The 23,371-nt window shown below is 38.1% G+C and overlaps 1 protein-coding gene across 1 annotated transcript in view; it reads right to left on the reverse strand.

Moving 5' to 3' along the window:
* SH3RF2 (SH3 domain containing ring finger 2) overlaps positions 1 to 23,371 on the reverse strand; it is a 175,143-nt gene that overhangs the window by 78,574 nt on the left and 73,198 nt on the right. Inside the window, exons 3-4 of the mRNA XM_044664516.1 lie at positions 12,171 to 12,266; positions 4,651 to 4,971 (exon numbers count right to left, since the gene is read on the reverse strand). Of these exons, the coding sequence (XP_044520451.1) occupies positions 4,651 to 4,971; positions 12,171 to 12,266 (417 nt within the window). The remainder of the gene's footprint in view (positions 1 to 4,650; positions 4,972 to 12,170; positions 12,267 to 23,371) is intronic.

The raw sequence follows: 23,371 nt of genomic DNA on the forward strand, positions 1-23,371 counted from the left end.
CCCCCCCCTCTCTCTCTCTCTCTCTCTCTCTCTCTGGCAGAAGAGTGGCAAGGGCCAGGTAATAGGTAATAGGGGTTAAGTGATTATCCCAGGCTAACACAGCTAGGAAGTGCCCATCTATAGGCCTGGCTCTCAATCCACTGAGCCACCCAGCTGCCCTGATCCCATCATTTTAAAGATTACAGGATAACAGATTTAGAATTGACTAGGACCTTTGGGGTCATTTGGTCTAGGATTTCCTCTTTTTACAGATGAGGAAACTGAGGCTCAGAAAAGTGAAGGGTCTTGTCCAAGATCCCATGTGTTGGAAATGGGAACTGAGTACAGGCCCTGTGTCTTCAGATCCAGTGCTCCCTCCATGGTCCTGCACCAGAAATGCCTTTTGTGGCAGGAAAGCATCAAATACTACAAATAAGAGCTATTAAATGTTACTTCATCCAAGACCCTCCCCTTTGATCTCACTTTTGTTGGAACTTTTTTATTGATTAGCCCAGTGGATTGTGGTTTCTCCCCTTCCATCCTCTTTCTAGTTCATGCTCTTCCTTCTCTGTGAAATCCACACTATGCTAAATGCAAAAAGCAAAACTAAGATAAAAAATACCAATTATATGTTTTTCTCTATCTAAATCCTATCAAGCCTTCAAGAGCTACCATAAACCCTGCCTTCTTAATGAAGGAAGCCTTCTCTGAAAAATTCAGTCCCTGTTCATCTCTCCTTTTCCTAAAAGATGACACTACATTATATTATTCTAGTACTCTACATAGCCTTGCATTTCATTCTAATTAATAGAAATATCAGCTAGAATTTATTTATTTATTTAGCACTCTTGTGGAAAATCCATTTTTCCCCTTTGACCTCTACTTGCAGTTACTATAAGTACATTTATTCCTTCAGGAATATCTAGATTTGCAATAATTATAGATATTTGTTGATGTTTTTTTTGATTTATTTGTCTCTCTTTTAGTTAATTAGTTCCTTAATGAAGGCTTTATGCTAAGTTCCAGGGTCAAAGAACAGTAAGGGCTAGGCAACTGGAGTTAAGTGACTTGCCCAGCATCACACAACTATGAAGTATCTGAGGTCACATTTGAACCCAGGACCTCTCAGCTCTAGGTCTGGCTCTCTATCTAAAGAGCCACTTATCTGACCCCTAACTATCATTTATATAATGCTTTAAGAATTTTTTGCAAAATCCTTTACATGTTACCTTATTTGGTCCTCACAACAATCCTATGATGTAGGTAATAGTATCATTCCCATTTTATAGATGAAAAACTGAGTCGAAAGAGATGAAGTAATTACTCTAGTGTCATACATTGATTAAGTATCTGAGATAGCAGCTGAGTTCAGGTTTTCCTAATTCTAAGTCTTGTGTTCTATCCACTATGCCACTTAGCTACGTAAATGTTTCATTTGTGTAAATCTAGGCTGTGAGTGAACTCTTGTTTTTTTTTTTTTTTGTGATTTGAACACAATGATCTCTAAGGTCTCTTCTGGTTCTAGACAGATGGGATATCGTGGCTTGGAGACAACTTTGGTTCAATGAAGGCTATGCCAACACACAGCACAAACTCTGGAAGGTACCTAACCAAGCTGAGAAGTCTGTTAAAGTGTATCGTTAGATTAGCCTAGCTAAATTCATAAGGGATGCTCATCACCAGAAAGTTGACCACCAGGTGGATATTCTTCCTGGCCTTAGCAACTTTTAAAACTGTCAACTAAGGGGAAAAAAAAGCTCTGGTCATCTTCTGTATCAGTAGAGAGAATTATCCACACCCAAATTAAAGAGCTTTAAAAATAGCAAAATGTAAATATTAAATCAAATGTTCCCAATCTGTAGATTATGAATCCTTTGTAAACTAAGAGCTGTTGCAAGGGACCTTAAAATTCATCCATGTATTAGTCTCTGTCTTATGTAGACTAAATATATAATGCCTCATACATATTTATTACTGTTTTTCAAAAACAAGTGGATGCTATTATGATTAAAAACATACAAATTGATTTAAAAGCAAAATAGACATGAATGGGAGGCAGAATGCTTAGTTTCCACATACCTGTTCCAGCAAAACTCGGGTTTGCATTAGTTGGAGTAATGATCAAGAAATCCAAAAAGAAACGATAGTGGATGATTTCTTCCACCTCAGACCTACACAAGAGGTCAGTCAGAAGCCTGAGGGTGATAGGAAAGGGGACCCAACTAAAAAGGTCTCAATCCACTGAGCCACCCAGCATGACCAGTGTGGCATGTTACAGGCAAAGCTCTGTATCTAGAGACAGCAAAAATCTAAGGTTCCTCTGCAAAAGCCTCCAAGTGGTCAGAAAGTCTCAGGAAGATGCTTTTGGAAGTGTAAGGGAGTAGTGTAAAAGTGACTAGCATGCCGTTTGTCAGTTATGAGACTGGGACACTGCAGGCCCAAGGTCTTGAGTGCTTTGTTCAGAAGTGCAAGAAAGGTACTTGATAATTTAGTACTTCAAACCCCAAGGATCTGGGGGCTAAGGTTGTTAGATGCAAACTGTGGGAGAGAGTCAGCATAAGAACCTAGGTGACACAGGGCAAGAACAAACCAGAGTGACCAGTCCACTCAAAACTGTTGCAAAAGTAAGAGCCTAACTCTCATTAAGGAACTAATTAACTAAAAGAGAGACAAATAAACTAAAGAAAACATCAGTAAGTATCAAAGAATTATTGCAAATCTAAAGCTATTCCTGAAGGAGGAATAAATGTATCTTTAGTAACTGCAAGCAGAAAAAAAATGGATTTTCCACAAGAGTACATGAAATGAAACAAACAAACAAAAAGAAATAATAGCACCAGAAAAAAAGAACTGGAAGATAAGCAAATAATTTAGAAGAGAATGTTGTGAACCTTATCCAAGTAAAGAAATAGAACAAAAAGATATCAATGACTCCATGAGAAACCAAGAACTACTAGAACAACTTTAAGAGATAAAAAAGTAAGATATTTGATATGGAAAGTGACCTGGGAAACAAATTAAGGAGATAAAATTTAAGAATCATTGAACTTCCTGAAAACCATGATTAAAAATGCCTGGACTATATATTTCAAGAAATCCTAAGTGAAAATTTCCCAGGTATGCAATAAACAAAATCTAGAACTCTCTCATCAAAAAAACCCAACTACAACAAATATTTGGAAAGAAGTAGCTCAAGTTATAAAGGATCAGAGTCAAGATCACATCAGGTCTAGCAGTTTCTACTATAAATGAGAAGAGATTATGGAATATAATATTTCAGAAGATAAAAGATACATATTCATAACAAAGTTATAACTTTCTCTGCAAATTTGAGTATAATCCTGCAAAAAATGGTTCTTTAATGGAATAGAAGACTTTGAAGGATTTCTTATGAAAAGACTAGACAAAGTAGGAACTTTGGAAAACAAACAAAAAGAGTCCAGAGGAGCTGAGAAAGGTAAATTTATTTGAGTAACTAGAAAGAGCTTTATAATGTGCTAACATTCTAACAGAAGGAAAAAAAACCAAGAAATCTTTCACAATTGTGTGTCTTTGTTTGGGACTGAGGGAATTAAATAAGAAAGGAAGGACACAAGGAATACACTAATATAGAAAGGAGAAAGAAGGGAGCAGAGCTTGTTATTTCTCATACATGAGAAGAGTATACAAACATGTAGGAAAAGGTGGAGGGACATGCTTCATTTGAACTTCAGTATTATCTGCAATGGACAAATAAAAGTTGAATGCACTAAAGATTTTGGTAATGAAATTCACCAAACTCAGCTGGGTAGCAAATGATTCTGGGGGTGGAGGATAATACCATGGAGGGAACAGTCACAATCAAAGTAAGCTTCTTGAGCCTGAAGCAGGGATTAAAAGAGAGGAAAAGAAAAGAACTATTTTGTATGGGAGTGCTTTAGGCAGCCTCATAGACTATTGGGAAATGGATGAACAAACTGTGGCATATGAATGTAATAGAATATTATTTCACTGTATAAAAAGGATGAAAGAGGCAAATTCAGGGAATCTTGCAGAGTATGAATGGATAGAGAAATGAGCAGGTACTCGAGTATAATTTAAACAAAGACAGATTTTTTTTTTTGCTTGACTGCCTATTTATTACAAGGGAATCTTTTTTCTTCCTTTCTTTTAGTTAATTGTGAGGAACAGGTCAAGAGGAAATAATATTATCAATAGTAATACACAAAAAAGGTTATTGAAACTTTAAAAATAAACCCACAGAAGAGAACAGAAGAAAATTCAGAAGGAAGAACAGACAAAGAAGATAGTTTTGAATGTAGAGTGTAGCATTTATTTTATACTTAAAAAAAGGAAAAAGTGTGAAATGGAGATTCAAGGGTTCATATACTATGTATTTGGAAATGACCTTTTTTGTTGTTCAAGTTCAAAAGAGACATTAATATTAAAAGAAAATCATCACTGAATTTAGGGTACTTTTTTTCATTATCCATTTGATCAAATAATGGATTCCAGTACTACAGTTACTAAAAAAGATAGTCTACAGATGTTTTTCAACATTAAAAAATGGCCTTCATACCTGAACAAGTTGGGAACCACTATATTAAATAAGAAACAAATATGACATTGCCCAAATCATTTCCTAAAGGTCCAAGTCTTCCTCTAGTTCAAAAGGCAAATGTACCTTCTTACCTGGACAGGGCTGTTGGGTGGGAGTTCTACTTTCTCAAAATTCTGTGCTGCCACAGGATTACTGGAGCTGATGAGCACAGGGGAGCTGATTTCTACCATCTGTTGCCCTGTGGGTGAATGAACCATTCTATTGAGTGTGTTCAAGGCTGTCATGATGGAAAATTGTCTTGGGTTCTTCCTCCTGGATTCTGTGATCCGATGGAAGGTTGGTGATTCTGCCACTTTGCTCCTAGGAGAAGAGGTTCTTAGGGACATGGTCTTTATATGAGAGGATCGATGGTTTTTGCCCTTTTCCAGCAGATGTCTTGCAGTGAGGTTTGGCTGGAATGCAAAAGATCCATTGAAAATTGTATATACATAATACACATATTGTGTACACACACACACACACACACACACACACACCCTTTAGGACTTATTGGGTTAGTCTCTATAACACTTTTCCCAGGTCAGTGTTAAGCTATTTGAATTCAAGGATAAATAATCTTTGGGAATTCTTTGAATTGGCTCCTTTTACTCTATTTTTAAATGCTTGTGATGGTTACAATCCATTTTGTTGAGTCCTGTTGTTCCCCCTACCTAGTAAAATAAATTCCCAGGATTTTATTCACTACTATTTTACCAACAGTTTATACCTATGCTTCAGCTCAATCTAGAGAAATATAGCAAAATTGTGCATTTGATCCTTGAACTAGGTACCTTGGTCAGCAGAAATAATACGAAATTTAGAGACCTGAATGTGGAGACATGGGACCTGACTTCAAATCCTGACTCTGCCATTTTGGGCAAGTTTCTTTACCTCTAAAAGATTCAGTTTCCTCATCTGTAGCTTAAGGTGGGGTTAGATTAGATGACCTCCACAATCCTTTCCAGCCCTAGATATAAGAAGCTATGATATTAAATACCAAAGAGATGGAGTTAGGATTGGACAACATTCAAATAGCAGGCTAAGTCAAGTCCCATTTCTCTACTCTAGGGCAGTTTTTTTTTCTTTTCTTTTTTTTTTTTTTAAACCCTTGTACTTCCGTGTATTGTCTCATAGGTGGAAGATTGGTAAGGGTGGGCAATGGGGGTCAAGTGACTTGCCCAGGGTCACACAGCTGGGAAGTGGCTGAGGCCGGGTTTGAACCTAGGACCTCCTGTCTCTAGGCCTGACTCTCACTCCACTGAGCTACCCAACTGCCCCCTCTAGGGCAGTTTTTAATGGCATACTGTTGCTAAAATTCTCCCTCTTCTCTAGTGTAGACAACACTGGCAACCCTGTAGACCTCAGGGCAATGGTATAATTGTTTTCAAAAGTTTTCCACATAACCAAACCTTTTCACAGAAACAGGTAAATGTGATCAAGAAAATAAAAAGATTATTTTGCTGACTTGTCCCTCTTTTTAGATAGTGGTTAAAATCCATTTTTCCTGAATCCTATTATTTTCCCCCACCTAGAACTGTTGCCTTTTATCAGCTTCTCCCTACCCTACCCATTCTTCAAGATCCAACTTAAGTAAGAAACCAACTTTATAAAACCTTCTTCAATTACTTCAACTCGTTGGTTGTTTTTTCTTTTCTGTGAAAGACTATACCGTTTACTATTTATGCCAATTGTTTGGTCACAGTCATATAGTGTGTTGGATGGTTATTTTAACATTTCCTGTTTATAAGTCTTGCCTCCTAAGTTAGATTCTCAGTTCTCCGAGGGGATGGTTGAGTCTCCTAAACCAGTTCTGGACACCATTGAGCCATTTCATCATACTTGAATTGAATTAATCCAGTTCACTGATATCTGAAGTAAGACTACAACTGGAGAAATCAATTCCTTTCAAGGAATTAAAAGTTCTATTTCTAGTAGAGGCCTATTATTACTCCCCAAAGGGACAAAGTAGCACAAAAATCTGGACTTTGTCTATTTTGTCATCCAAAGGGAATAATCACACCAGGCATGAGTTCTTAGAGTTCTTAGGTATTTAGCAACTTGTCTAAAAAAAAAAAATTCCTGTAGGTTCATTGAGCTCAGCAAGAGTAATATATTAAATGATTAAATTAAGTTCAACAAGAATTTATTAGTTGCTTATTATGTGCTGGGGTGCAAAGACAAAAATTAGAATTGTCCCCAACTAACATTATAACTGAATCTATTGGAGATGATGTCCTAAAAAAAGGTAATACTTAAGCTCTGGATTTTTCTTTTCTCTGTTTCCATTCAGATAAAATCCAAGAAATAAAATAATGCATTAAAAAACTCCAGCTTTTGCCAAAAGATTCTTCATAAGAAATCAGTTTCCTTCAAATTGCTTTTGATTATATGTGTAATTTAAAATTTTCTGAAGAATTTTCAGCAAGTTTTAGCCGTAAGTAAGTAATGGCAGGAGTCAAAGGTAAGAACTACTTTAAGGTGCTCTGTTTAGATTTCAAGTATTTTTAAAAATAGGAATCTCAGAACATAGCAACCACTCAGTAATACACAGGTCTTTATGCTAATTATAAGAACAAATAAAGATATAACTAGTTTGATAATTTCCTTGAGTGTTCTTCTAATTACTGATTTTGGAGGAGAGAAGGAGGATATAAAAATGATTACAAAATGTAAACCTTTCCGATGACAAGATTTCAAAGACTGATGATTAGCTCTGTGATATTCTTCATTTAGGGGCACGGGGAAAGTCATTATATAAAGTAAATAAAAGTTATTATTCAAGGGATAGATTGTAAGCATTTGGAAAGGGAAACAGTGATGAGTCAGCATTGGTTAACCAAAAACAAACTACGTCTAAAATGTTGCTTTAGACAAGCTATGAGAATTATGAAAGAAAGGAATACTAGACAAAAATAATCATTTATTAACTGCTTACCACACGCCAAGCTTGGAGATATAATATATAAATAAGCAATATAGCCCTTATCCTCAAGGAGCTTTTATTCTAGTGGGGCAAGACAATGAATTGATCAGTTAATCAATCAATAAGTACTCAGTAAGTGTTTGCCGTTTGCTATACAGGAGAGGTTAAAGGAGGAAGAGGTTAATGAGAAGAAAAGCAGTTCAGAGAACCCAGTGATAAATGAAGCAAAGGCTATGGGCAAGAAACCAGGCTATCTGATGATTAATTGGAGTAACTGAGGATGTTGAGCCTAAAGAAAACAAGACTCCAGAAAGACATGATAGCTATTCTAGGTACTTGAAGGAATGTGGAGGAGGAACAAGACTTCTTTGGCTTGGTTTCTAGTTTGCTTGGTAGCCTTGGCAGACAGGTGGCACAGTAGAGAGAGAATAGATAGGGCCTGGAATCAGGAAGATTCATCTTCACAAGATCAAATCTGGCCTTAGATACTTACTAGTTGTATGATCCTGGGCAAATCATTTAGCCCTGTTTGTCTTGCTTGCCTCATCTCTAAAATGACCTGGAAAAGGAAATGGTGGACCACTCGTGGTTCTCCATCACTCTTGACCTTTGCCAAAAAAATCCCAAATGGGATCACAAAGAGTCAGACATGACTGAAATGACTGAAAAACAACTGTTTGGTTTTAGAGGATAAACTAGGAATACTGGGGAAAATGTCAGAAAGGTGGATTTTTGTTTAATACAAGGGGAAATCTTAACAATTTGAGTTATCCAAAAGAAAAGTGAACTGCCACAGCCTGCTGTATCTTGAGTTCCCTATCACTGAAAGTTTTTCAAGCTGAGTCTGAAGGATCAGATCACTCCTTGGAGATGTTGCAAAGGGGACTGTTGTTTTGTTGTTTTGGTCTGGAGTAGATGTGACCTCTTAAGTCACCTGCAGCTCTGATTCTCTATTATTCCAAGTCATCCTTCAAATTCTAAAGTGAGTAAGTGGAAAGTGACCCCTTTCCCTATAAATAAGCCCAATAAACTAGCTATCAATAAATAGTAATTCAGCACATGTGGTGTACCTAGGACTATGCTAGGAACAATAGGAAAAAATATGACAGAGTCCTTGCCCTCATAAACCTTAAAATTTCTTTGAGGAGACAAGATTTGAACACCTGAAAAAATCAGAGAATCCCAGACAATACACAATTTAGTGCAAAATAGTGAGATTAGATGGGAGGTGGAGTGATTATTCAGAGAAGGAACAAATCATTGGAGGTTAGAGTTGTTAGAGAAAACTACATGGAGATGGGTAGGACTTTGAAGGATGAGTAGGACTTGCATAGGTGGGAGAGAGAGGGAGAAGCCATTTCACAAAAGGAAGCATTATAAATATAGGCACAGAGGGTGGCAATAGGTATATGTGAATATGTATGTTGATGGGTAGGGGCAGGGTGAGTGGTCTCATTGGAACAAGGGTTTCATGTTGGGGAGTAGTGAGAAATTAAGCAAAGACAGTCAAGATGGGGATCAGATCACAGAAGGCCTTCAATGTTAGGGAAAGAATCTTCTAGAATAATCTGTTCTCACTCTGATCATTCTAGTCTTTCCAGAAAAACCTTTTAGCTTTTTACACAGCTATTGTTTAATCATTTCCACTCATGTCCAACTCTTTGTGACCCCTAGTTGGGTTTTCTTTTTAAAAAAAAATTTCTTTTTATTATCATCTAACACCTGATTCCATATTGGTCTTTGTTGTAAAAGCACCCTCATACAAAACCCAAACCCCGAGATAAAACCATAAATACACTGATGTAAAAGACAGTATGCTTTGATCTGTATCTGTCCAACTTCAACAGTTCTTTCTCTGAAGGTGGAGAGCATTCCCTGTCCTTAGTCTTTCAGGATTGTCCCAGATCATCTCATTGCTGAGAATGGCCAAGTATTCACAGATAATCTTACAATATTGTTGTTACTGTGTACAATGTTCTCCTAGTTCTGTTTATTCTGCTCTGCATCAGTTCTTGCAGATCTTCCCAGCTTTTTCTGAAATCATCTGGCTTATCATTTCTTATAGTACAATAGTATTCAATCACTAATATGTACCGCAATTTGTTCAACCATTCTCAATTGATGGACATCCCTAGTGGGGTTTTCTTGGCAAAGATACTGGAGTGGTTTGCCATTTCCTTCTCATTTTATAGATGAGGTAATTAAGGCAAAAAGGGTTAAATGACTTGCCTAAGATCACAAGGGTGTTAAGTGTCGGAGGCTAGATTTGAACTCCTGACTCTAGATTGAGCCCTTTACCTACTGTTCCCCTTAGCTGCTTTGATATAGTGGTAAGTACTTATATATATATATATATATATATACATATTTCCACATTTCAGGCTCAATCTCCTCTTCAGCATCCTTAATCTTCTTTATTTTACCTTTATGGTAGTGAAGTAGTGAAAATTTGAGGGCAAAGGATCATATCCTCTAACTGTGTAATTAGAATTGGTTACCCTGAAAACTAGGATCCCCAGCAAAACTATGATTCCCAGAACCCTACTCACTTCCTGTCATTACGTGCTGACGTAGACAGAGACAGGATATAAATTGGGTGGAAGTCTTTCTCTCTCTTTTTTTCCTGTCACAGCTTTGGTGGAGCAGGGATTTTTGAGCAAGTAGAAAAACTTAGTAATGTGGTTCTATTTTGTCAAATAATAAACTTTGTAAAAATAATACCGGAAGTATTGCACATTAATTTAAATACTACATAACCTAATAGTTATTTTTGTAATTTATCATTAAAATGACTGGTATTTTTATTATTACTACTTTTAAAAATTATTTTTATAATTACTATTTTTATTATTGCTATTTTTATTATTACTACTTTTTTATTATTACTGATTTTGTTATTTTATTATTACTTCTAATTACCTATTATTTTATATTTACATATAAATATTTATATATTTATTACCATTTATTATTACTACTAATAATAGTTAACATTTATATAGTGATTTAAGTTTTTAAAGATCATAACAACACAGAAGACTAGGTCTTATTATCCTATTTTTCGGATGAGGAAAGTGAGGCTGAAGAGATTAGAGCCACTTGCCCAGGGTCACACAACTAATAAGTGTCTGAGATTGTATCCAGATTCGAACTCAGGTTTCCTGACTCCAGGCCCTGGTGCTGTCAACTATGCCACCTAACTGTTTCTGCATTTTGATTCAGGAATGAAATGGGTCATATAATAATAGCACAATAGAAAATTATCCTGGTATTGACTAGCTTGCAAGACTGCTGAACATAACAACCCAGTGGAATTTGCTTATTGGNTATTTATATATTTTATTACCATTTATTATTACTACTAATAATAGTTAACATTTATATAGTGATTTAAGTTTTTAAAGATCATAACAACACAGAAGACTAGGTCTTATTATCCTATTTTTCGGATGAGGAAAGTGAGGCTGAAGAGATTAGAGCCACTTGCCCAGGGTCACACAACTAATAAGTGTCTGAGATTGTATCCAGATTCGAACTCAGGTTTCCTGACTCCAGGCCCTGGTGCTCTGTCAACTATGCCACCTAACTGTTTCTGCATTTTGATTCAGGAATGAAATGGGTCATATAATAATAGCACAATAGAAAATTATCCTGGTATTGACTAGCTTGCAAGACTGCTGAACATAACAACCCAGTGGAATTTGCTTATTGGCTCTGGGAGGAGGGAGGAAAGGGAGGACGGAAAGAAAATGAATCATGGAAACATGGAAAAATATTTTAAAATTAAAAAAAATAATTAAAAAAAAGACTGTTGAACACAGAGACAACATCTTAATAGTCTCTGTGTTTCCATCAGTGGCCTGCTGCTTTGTGCCCAAAGATGGGGAACTGGATGTGTGATTTCATTTGTAAGGAGAATTTCCAGGAAAGGACACTCCCTCTACTACTGCAGGTCAGTCTCTTTCCTGAAACTCTCAAGCTTAGAGAATTAGCACCCTGGGTCCTACTGAAAGTGTCAGAGGCATGTTTTGAACCCAGAGCTTCTTGACCTCAAGGCGGACTCTCTATCCATTATAGCATGCTGCCTCCATTTTGAACATAGCATATTGTTTATTTTGTTTTTTAAACCTTTACTTTCTGTCTTAGTAACAACTCCAAGACAGAAGGGTAAAGGCTAAACAATTTGGGTTACGTGATTTTCCCAGCTAGGAAGTATCTGAGATCAGCTTTGAACCCAGATCCTCCTGACTCTCCATCCAAGACCCACCTCACTGCTCCATAGTTCACTGTTTTGTTTTGTTTTTTTAAACCCTTACCTTCCATCTTGGAGTCAATACTGCGTATTGGCTCCAAGGCAGAAGAGTGGTTAGGGTGGGCAATGGGGGTCAAGTGACTTGCCCAGGGTCACACAGGTAGGAAGTGTCTGAGGCTAGATTTAAACCTAGGACCGCCTGTCCTCAATCCACTAAGCTACCCAGCTGTCCCTCCATAGTTCACTTTAATGGGCACCAGCTGATGAATGAATGATCTATTTTCACTACCAAAAGCTCCCGATTTAAAATGGGCCAAAATTCAGATAGAGATTTCATTCTGGCATCTCTGCTCTTGGAGAGGGTTAGCATGGGGACCCACGATGATTTTTTAGCAGCTCCTTTGGCTTAACCTGGATCTGGCTTCTCTAACACTTACCTCTACAAACAAGATGGGGAAGATGCCGACTTTATCTCCTAATTTGCCTTCCGCCCAATTCTCATCAACTCTGCTAATCACGGTGATAACATCATCCTGAAAGACAGAAAGTTTCATCCTCAGCATTATCTCCTCTCCTGGATGAGTGACAGATTACTTCATGTAGGCTCTCTTTGATTCCAGCTGTTAGATACAAGGGATTTCATGCCCTTCACATGGACACCCACACAATATCTGGTTGTTCATTCAACAAACACCCAACTTTTGAACAGATGCATTATACCCTGCCCACCCCCTCCCCACACCCATCCACACAATTTGGGGTGAGTAAGTTCTCTTGAAAAGTCCTAAGAAAATGAGCCAGAACTGTTATGTATTTTGCTTAGGGGTTGGCAGAAATTCCAGAAAGACTTGAGGAATGGAAGCAGAAATGGAACAAAAGAAAATTAACTCAGGAAGAGTGGCTAGACCTGACCAAATAGGAAATAGAAGAAAGCTGAGCCAGAGGCAACAATTTAAAAGGATCTCAGGGATTTATTTTCAAAATATTCTTTATTGGAGATTACAAAAAAATCAAAAAGTTCATAGATGCAAAAGCTATCATTACTCAACAAAGACAAATAACTATTGACCTAGATGTTTGCTTTCTATCACTATAAAATCTTTATAAAAATATCCAAAGAAAACAGTTAGATGATTTTTGTGTGTGTAAATGATTTCCCCCTGCAGACCATATCTTCATAGCCACACAAATGACTGAGAGCTACACAGAATATAAGGTCTTAATTTTTGTCCAGTACCAAAAAAGTACTCAATTTGAGAGAGCAAAGCCCAATTCTATAAGTTTTCCCCTTGTACTTGTCAAGATCATACGAAATCCTTTGATGGATGCAACCACTAAGATAAACTTGTTAAAACAATTATTTTGTTATAAATAGCAAGCAAAGTGCAAAACAGGGAGATGGGCTCATTCATAGTGTTTATCACTACAAAGATTGCAAATGAAAGAATTCCAAGGGCAAAGCTGGGTGGCTCAGTGGATTGAGCTCCAGACCTAGACATAGGAGGTCCTGGGTTCAAATGTGGTCTCAAGATACTTCCTAGGGGCAGCTGGGTAGCTCAGTGGAGTGAGAGTCAGGCCTAGAGACAGGAGGTCCTAGGTTCAAACCCGGCCTCAGCCACTTCCCAGCTGTGTGACCCTGGGCAAGTCACTTGACCCCCATTGCCCGCCCTTACCAATCATCCACCTATGAGATAATACACCAAAGTACGAGGGTTTAAAAAAAAATTAAAAAAAAAAAAAAAAGATACTTCCTAGCTGTGTGACCCTGGACAAATCACTTAACCCCCATTGCCTAGCCCTTACACCACTCTTCTGCTTTGGAACCAATACACAGTATTCATTCTAAGAGAGAAGGTAAGATTTTATTTAATTGTTTTTTTTAAAAAGAGGAATTCCAACTAGATAGAGAGGTTCTTCCCATATTCCTTTTGACAGATGATATTTTGCTGACTGCATCATGACACAGAACACCACAGGGCCTTGTAAGACTTAAAAACAATGAAAAAAAATCAATCAATCTAAACAGCAGTTTCTTCACCATCACTGGATCCTTTCCTTGTACTATATCTATAAAAGGATCTAGGTCTTTCTCATTCAAAACAAAAACAAAGAAAAAAAATTCCTTGACTCTTCTGCTCCACTCAGCTGCTATTCCTGATCCTTCTTCATTTTCTTGAAATTTTGTTTAAAAGGTGTTTACAAATCCACTTACCAGTCTCTCTGCAACCTCTTGCAGGAGAATTTTTACTCCCATCCCTCCAAAGAAACTGCTTGCTCAGAGCTCAGTGAATTTTCTCATAATCAACAAGTCTGAATCTTTTAGCCATTAGTCCTTTGACTTCTGTGCAAAATTTGGCTCTGCTAATCACTGCTGACTACTCTAGTTCCTAATTTTTTTCAGTTGTCCCCACTCCCATTAACTTTTCTTTCTCTCACATGGTATTGAAATATGAGAGCTTAAATGTTTCACTAACATCTACTTTATCTCATCTCCATTTTCATTGTTCCCCTTCTAGTTTCATCCCCCCCACAGTATTATTATTTTATATATGAGCATATACACGTTCTACATGAAATATAGCATATTTTCTACTGGAGAAATAAACATAGAATTCCAGAACTGGAAAGGGGCCTTAAGAATATATATACATATTTATATCTATCTTGCTATCTATCTATCTATCTATCTATCTATCTATCTATCTATCTATATTTATATAATGTTAGAGGTAGAAAGAAATATGGAGACTATCCATCCCAATCTCCATTTATTGGGCTAAGGAGATGGAAGCCTAGAGAGGCTAGGCTACCATTATCCTAGAAAGGTTATTCATAAAGATATTAATGAGTGAAAGTCATATTATATCTAGGTGGCTGGAGAAAAAGAATAAAGATTTTTCTGTTAAAATTCTTAGTTTCCTGCTTTCCTTTTAAACTTGGTTGCATTGGTTTTGTTTGTGCAAAACCTTTGAAATTTGATGTCAAAATTATCCATTTTACATACCATAATGCTCTCTATCTCTTAAATCGGACAGGCAAAATATTCTATGCCTCCATTATGCATATAGGGGTGTGTGTGTGTGTGTGTGTGTGTGTGTGTGTGTGTGTGTGTGTGTGTAATATACCTGGATCTGTTCTGTTCACTAGGCTATGCTGCTTGCCAAAAACTATGCAACAATTACAATAATAGCACATATTGGTATAGTGCTTTAAGGTATGCGAAGAAAGCACTTTCCCCACTACAGTTCTGTGAGGTGGATAATGCAAGACAAGAAAACTGAAGCTTGCCTGTGGTTCCATACTTGGAAAATCAAGCAAATGGGACTCAAACCTCTTCAACTTGAGTTGCTGAGGTCTTTGGACTCCAACAACATTACGTGGTGCATATAGAAAACCATTTTGCCTGTACTCTGGCCATTGACTTCATTCCCTCTTCACCCCCTTGAACCCTGAATTCCAACCCTGGGATGTTGGGCTCTGAGAGGCATCTTCACCTTATCTTGACAGGAACCAGATCACAATGCCCAGTCATCTCTATAGAATGCTACTACATATACCACACGCCCCCCTGTATCATCCCCAAGTTTTCCTTTATGTGTCCTCTTCTCCCATTACAATGTTAGCTCTTTGAAGGCAAGGAACTGTCTTGTTTGATTATATTTATATCCCTAGTGTTTAGAACAGTGCCTGATTCATGGTAAGCACCAAAGAAATTCTCTTTCCTTTTCTTTTCCTTCTTTCTCTTTGTCTCTCTCTGTCTGTCTCTCTGTCTCTGTCTCTGTCTTTGTCTTTCTCTCTTTTTTGTAGGTGAAATAAATGACTTTTTACATGGCACGATTTAAGACTAATTAAGCAAGTTTTTTCTGCTCCCAAATATCAGTCCCACTTGCTGTCATCCCATCATTATAGATTTATTTTTATCAAGAAGAAAAAAAGGGGTGCTGATAAGGGAGGTAGGAAAGATCCAAAGACAAACTTGGATTTCTTTTCTGTATGCCCTTGTGGTAGAAATAGAACATATGTATATGGAGAGAGAGAGAGACAGAGACAGAGAGAATATGAAGATATTTTGAAATATGGATATTTTCTAGGCTGGACATCATGTGGTAGCAAGGGCACCTAAGCATTTATAGTCAATCAATAAATATTTATTAAGTTTCTACTATGTGCCAAGTACTGAGGATATCTCCCTATCCCCCCAAAAAGACAAAAACAGCCTTGGTTCTCAAGGAGCTCACAACCTAATAGAGCAGATAACAAGCAAATAAATATGTACCAACAAGCTATAAAAAAAAGACAAATAGGAAATAATTAAAAGCAAGAAGGCCCTAGGATTAAGTGGGGTTGGGAAAGGCTTCCTATAAAAGATGGGATTTTAGCTGCTAATTAAAGGAAGCCAAGGAGACCAGTAGGCACATATGGGGAGGGAAAACATTCCAGGTTGTCTAGGGGGCAGCCAGAGAAAATACCTGTATCTGAGAGATGGAGTAATCTTGTTAGTGGAGCTATTGTGTGCGTTGTTGGGTAAGCTGTTTATATTTTTTTGGAGAGGAGTTGAGTATCAGTTCTCCTACAGTTCTGAAAACTTTGTGTGGAGAGACTTTTCCTGGTCTGTTACATGTAAGTAGCTTGATCTGGTTCCCAAGTCAAGTTTTCTGTACTTTTGTAACTTAGAAAAAAATCTGTGATTTCACTGATTTCATCAATGAGTAGGGTATTTCGGCATCTCCTGCAGATTATGATTTTTCTATACCTTAGTAAAGTATTCATGAGTTGTTTGTGATCACAAATGTTTTCTTCACCTAATGGCTAGCCTCTCTAAACTTACTCAGACCGGTCCACAGTCAACTGACCGCATCCAATATTTCTGTACTAATATGAGAATAAGAGAGAAACAAAGGCCAAATACGAGACTTGCATTTAATTTTTTCCAAGTTAGATCTTGTCAGAACTAGTAATTTCCTAGAATAATTTTTGAGAACCCAGGATGAATTCATTCATTCTTTCTTTCATTCAACCAAATGAGCATTTAAGGGATATCCTGGTATAGTGGAGACAGCTTTGTACTTACAGTCTGGAAGACTCAGGTTCAAATCACTAGCTCTGTGACTCTGGACAAGTTATTCAGTCTTCTGTGCCCCGGCTTCCTCACTTGTCAAGTGGAGGGGTTGGACTAGATCACACTTAAGATTCCTTCTAGCTCTAAATCTATGATGTGAAGATCATAATAGGTTCTAGTAAATCATAAGATCACAGGATCATAGATTTGGAACTCTGGGGAACCTCAGAGACCATCTTCTTCATTTGACAGATGAGGAAGCTGAGACACAAAGATGTTAAGTAAATTGCCTACAGTCACCCAACTAATACTGGGTGAGGCTGAGGGATAAAAGGGATAAAACAGTTCTTGCCTCTGAAGAGGGCCAGAATAAAGTATACTGGAGAAAGACTTTAGGAAAAAATCTAGTTGTGAATTTAAAGCCTAGCACAGCCCATTTTAGACATCTTTAGAGAAACCAGGAAATTGGCATTGCAATGCCAGGAAACTCAAGTAAGCCAGAATTTCCAAACAGAAAGTACAAGGAAGTTATCAGATCTTAGAGCTATGAGGAGGAAAACTCATTCCTATTGATGTGGGAATAAAATTACCAAACTACCTTTTCTGAGTCACTAAATTCAAGTGGAGCCAAGATTCTTGTTTAGTCTACTTTGATCAACTCAAAGACATTTGCCAAAGGAGGAAAAAAAGGCACAAAACCTAAGGGAAATAACTCACATTTTGAATTCTCTGAATGAATATGAACATTTGAGGGAATGAGCATTATAAAAGTTAAATTCCTATAGGGAAATATTCCAGTTTTGAGCTCAATGGCTGCTACTTGTAAACTGGTAGAAATCTGTCCCCCCAAAAATACTTTTAATGACAATCCCACTTGGAAAAACATTTTAAAATACTCCTTGGTTTCATGCAGTAAATATATTTAAAAGAGTCCAAAAGACTTGTTAAAGATTGACCTTTTTAATGTTCATGTTATTGCAGAGAGGTGGAATGGGGTCAACTGGTCTGTTTTCCATTTATCTAAAGCATAGATTTGGAACCAGTAGAGATCTTAGAGACTTTATCTAATTATTACTATATAATAATAATAATAATAATTTAATCCCCTTATTTTACAGATGAAGAGACAGGAGTACACAGAGGCTAAGTGACTTGCCCAGAGTCATATAACTAGCTAGTGTCTAAGGCATGATTTGAATGCAGATCTTGATGCTAAAATCTCACACTTGATGGATTATTCCCCCATGAACCTAGCTGTGTGCTCCAGCTCTTTATTATAACATAGAGATCTTGCTGGGATGGCCCAACAGCCCTATTCTCCAATCAAGTCTGCAACATGACTTTCCAAGGTTCCCTGGGTAACACATCTGGCACAAATCATAGAGGTGAGGATGAGCCCTGGGGAAACACTATTTTTTCTTGAAGAGTTTTCTACCTATGTCTCAATTTTTATAAGTATTTTGTGTTCCTTTCGCTCATTTCCTTTCTACTTTTTTTTTTAACCCTTACCTTCTGTTGTAGAATCGGTACAGTGTATTGGTTCCAAGGCAGAAGAGGGGTAAGGGCTGGGCAATGGGGGTTACATCTCTTTGTCCAGGATTACATAGCTGGGAAGTATCTGAGACCAGATTTGAACCCAGGACCTCCTTTCTCTCTCAATCCAATGAGCCACCCAGTTGCCCCTGCCTTTCTATTTCTTAACCCAGTCCCTCTCCTTAGCTCTCTAATATGCACTCATCTCTCTCTCTCTCACTCACTCATCCAAACAATTCTTCATCCTATCTAGTAACCTAATTTTTCAGAGTGTATACAATCAGGAAGGGGAGCAGGTTTCTAACTGTGTGGAATAATTCTGTGTGTACTTCAGTGTACGTAAAAGTGTGGATGTTCTCTGGGTTTCAGTGGGTACTGTATGTTTTTAATTCAGTTCAATCCTAAATATCTATTACATGTCAACAAGATTCTGTAGATTCAAAAATGAGAAACTCCTTGCTTTCGGGAGCTGATATCCCGGTGCGAGGGTGGGTAAGTGTGTACTAAGTGTGAATGATGTGCAGTTGTTAACAGATTTATGGAGCAGAGATGATGGAGGTTTGGGAGAGATGCCACTGGCTGCGTGCAAATCGGAGGGGGTAATTAATCCTACTTACAGACAAACTTTTTGGTGAATTACTTATGTTGTTCTTCGCTTTGGAAGAAGACCAGTGATATCATGATGAGTGATGTCTTGACTTGCATGTGACGATGGGCTAAAGCAGGCTCATTTATATAATAGAGAGGCAACCTGATAGAGTGGAGACAGGTTTAAGTCCTGGTTCTGCTCCTTACTAGCTGTGAGACCTTAGGTAAGTCATTTCACTTTTCTGAGTCTCAGTTTTCTCTTCTCTAAAATAGGGATAATATGTGCTCTATCCTTTTCCAAGGACTGGTAGTATCAAATGAGAGATGTATCAAGTGAAATGCTTTATAGCTATAAAGTGTTATATAAATAAGAGTGATTAGAATATGGATTTCAATGTCTATTTACATATGACATGTTTTATTTTAGGCTTAACTTGTATTGGCTCTGATTTCTCTTGGGAGATACAGCAGAGCTGACAGCACTAATGTAAGAGTAAATGGAACTTTCTTTGAAAGTTTAGGCAATGTGTTAGTCATTTAACAAAGGAAAACAAAGGCAAGAAAAAAAAACCCACATGGCTCCAAATACATAAGAGAGTGAGCACTGGAAGAAGGAACTTATGGTGGAGGCGCCCACATTAATGGTGGAGACAGAAAAGCCTTTTTTTGTTTGTTTTTTAAACCCTTACCTTCTGTCTTAGAATCAATATTGTGTATTAGTTCTAAGGCAGAAGAGTGGTAAGGGTTAGGCAATGGGGGCAAAGGGACTTGCCCAGGGTCACACAGCCAGGAAGTGTCGGAGGCCAGATTTGAACCCAGGACCTCTCATCTCTGGATCTGGCTCTCAATCCACTGAGTCACCCAACTGCCCCCATTTTTTAACCCTTACATTCTAGCAGTACCAATTCTAAGACAGAAGAGTGGCAACAACTAGGCAGTTGGGATTGTGACTTGGCCAGGGTCATACAGCTAGATTTGAACCCAAGTCCTCCTGACTCTAGGCCTGGTACTTTATCCACTGTGCTGCCTAGCTGCCCCAAGAACCCTGTTTTTAAAGGGACTGAATATAGATTGATGCTGGAGTAATGCCTTTGAGAGGATGAGAGTTCATGGCTCAGCCCAGCAAAAGGAAATTCAACTGAATTTCAAAGTTTCAAAATCAGTATCCTGTCCTGAAATCTTTAAGCTCTCTCTAAACAGTGTTGTCTTCCCCTGGGCCCTCACATAGGTCCCACTAGTTCCCATCCTTTTAAAGCGTCCAGTGGAACCTATCCTCAAGCTATTATTCTACACATCTTTCTCATTTCACAAATGAAAACTTGGAAAAAAAAAAAACCATTTACACTCCTGGCTCCACTTCCTCTCCTCTCATCCATTCATTCTTTCAATCTGCCTTCTGATCTCACTGCTCAACTGAAACTGCTTTCTACAAGATTAACAACGACCTCTTAATTGTTTATTTTCAGTGGCTGGCTCTCAATCCTCATCTTTGCTCTCTTTGTGGCTTGTGACACTGTTCACCACTTCCTCATCATCCCTGGGTTCTCATGATACTATTCTATTCAGGCTCTCCCTGTCATCTGTCTGATGACACCTTCCTCCTCTTTCTCCCCTTTCTGCTTCTTTTTGTGCATTGTTTCCATCCCCCATTAGATGGTAAGCTTCTGATTTTTTATCTACCTGTATTCTCCAAAGCCTGACATATAGCCTAACATATAGAGGATGATTAATACATGGTTACTGATTAATTAACCTTTCTGCCTCAGTTTCCTTAGCTTTAAAATAAATCCTCATCTATTTCCCACCTCCCTAACTATTGGTATCCCCCAAAGCTTTGTCCAGAATCTCCTTCTTTTCTCTATACTTTGTTTCAGTTATCTCCTCTCCTCTCATGGTCCCAATTGCCATCCCAATGCAAATAACCTCCCAGATTTATGTACCCAGACCTGTTCTCTCCTAAACCTCAGTCAGGCCACAACATCAAATGCTTATTGGACAGTCCAACTTGGCGGTCCTGTAGGCAGCTCAAATTCAACCTGACCAAAACGGTCCTTGCTATCTTCCCTCACTAAATGCACACATCCTTCAAAGGGTTTGGTTTCTGTTGTGGGTAGAATCCCATTTCCAGTCACTCAGCTTCACAGTCTTGAGTATTCCTACTGTCTTCCCTCTCCTTTCTACTCTAATCAATTGCCAAAACTAGTAGATTTTCCCCCACAACATCTATCACATCCATCATTACTCCCATGGCCACTGCCCTCTCATACAGGCTCTTACCACCTCTTGCCTAAATTATTAGAACAGCCTTATTTGGGAGGCGGTTAGGTGGCCCAGTGATTAGTAGCTGGGCCTGGAGTCAAAAAGCCCAGATTTTAAATTCCATCTTAGTCACTTACCAGCTGTGCAACTCTGGTCAAGTTACTTAACCTCATCATTGGGAAATCTCACTATCCTGCAAGACCGAATCTATCTCAGTTCTCCTTTCTCAAAATACCCTCTGCCCTCTGACTGGACCCTTTGACTGGAGGATAGAGCTGTGGGCTCCATGGCATCTATTTAAGGAGGGGACTCAGAAGTCTTTTCCATTTTTCCCACCTGCTACACTGGTTTTGGACTTCTCCTTCATGCCCCTATACTGGACACCTTTCCCCTCTTCCCCCCCTTTCAGCTTCTTTTTGTGCATTGTTTCCATCCCCCAATAGATGGTAAACTTCTTGAAAGCAGGAAATGTCTATGATTTTATTTCTACTTGTATTCTCCAAAACTTGACATACAGCCTAACATATACAGGATGCTTAAATACAGGTTATTGATTAATTAACCTTTCTGCCGCAGTTTCCTTAACTTTAAAATGAAGAAAATAATAATACTCATCTCTCAGATTTTTTTGTGAGCATCAAGAAAACAATATTTATAAAGTGCTTGGCAAAGTGCCTGGCACATAGTAGACACTTAATAAATGCTTATTTACTTCCATCTGTTTCAGCTCTCTTTCCTACTCTGTTTTCTTTCCTTCCTTCCTTCCTTCCTTCCTTCCTTCCTTCCTTCCCTTATCTTCTATCTTAAAATCAATACTAAGTATAGGTTCCAAGATCAAAGAGCAGTAAGGCCTAGGTTAAGTGACTTGCCCAAGGTCACACAGTTAGGAAGTATATGAGACCAGATTCAAACCCAGGACCACCTATCTCTAGGCCTAACCCTCTAACCACTCACTGTGCTATCTAGCTGCCCCATCTCAATCCATTTTCTATACAAATCTGCTAACAATTTTCTTAAAGCACAAGTCTGATTAAGTCATTTCCTTTACTCTTGAAAAACTTTTAGTGGCTTTCCACCATTCCTAGAATAAAATACAAACTTGACACTGAAAGCTTCTCACTATTTGTGTCCAAGCAACATTATGTTTTCAGGTTTATTGTACACTCTTTCCCTTCAGACATTTTACATTCTAGTCAAGTGTGCCTTTCTGCAATTCCCCTAACTCAGCATCTAATGTCCTATCAGTGTATTTTTTTATACCCTTACCATCTATTTTATTATTTTTAAATTTATTTTTATTTTAAAATATTTTTCCATGTTTATATAATTCATTTTCTTTTCCTCCCGTCTTCTTTCCCCCCTCCCAGAGCTGACAAGCAATTCTGCTGGGTTGTACAAATGTTATCACTTGATACCTATTTCCATATTATTCATTTTTTCAATAGAGTGATCTTTTAAAGCCTAAATCCCAAACACACACACACACACACACACACACACACACACACCCGTGATAAGTGATGTCCTAAATTCTTCTTCTGCATTTCTATTCCCATAGTTCTTTCTCTCAATGTGCTTGCCATCTGTTTTAGAATCAATACTGTGTATTGGTTCCAAGGCAGAAGAGCAGTAGGGGCTTAAGTGACTTGCCCATGCTCACCTAGGACCTCCTGTCTTTAGTCCTGGCTTTCAATCCACCCAGTCACCTAGCTGCTCCCTACCTCAATGCCTTTTGTACAAGTTTTTCCCTGGCTCTTCTTCCATTTCAGGAACATGTTTCCTCACTTCTTCATCTCAGAATCCCTACATTCCTTTCAGGCTTAGTTTCTGAGCCACATCCTTCAGGAAGCCTTTCCTGATACCCTTCACTAATGACACTCATCTTCCCCTACTTCAAATGATCATGTATAGATTTAGCAGTTAATATGTAATATCGCTCCACATAGAAATCTTGAAAAGCTCCTGAAGGCAGCGAGAAGTTTTTCATTTTGCTTTCTGGACTGTATGGTGGCTTATTTTTTCTTTGCTCAGTCTAGACCAGTGGTTCCCAAAATTTTTTGGCCTACCGCCCCATTTCCAGGAAAAATATTACTTAGTGCCCCCTGTCACATACTATCACCGCCCCCAAATGCACCTGTGGCCATCACTGCCCCTCTGGATTGCTGCAGCACCCACCAGGGGGTGGTGGCACCCACTTTG

Source organism: Gracilinanus agilis, chromosome 2 (assembly GCF_016433145.1).
Source record: "Gracilinanus agilis isolate LMUSP501 chromosome 2, AgileGrace, whole genome shotgun sequence".
Classification (NCBI taxonomy): domain Eukaryota; kingdom Metazoa; phylum Chordata; class Mammalia; order Didelphimorphia; family Didelphidae; genus Gracilinanus; species Gracilinanus agilis.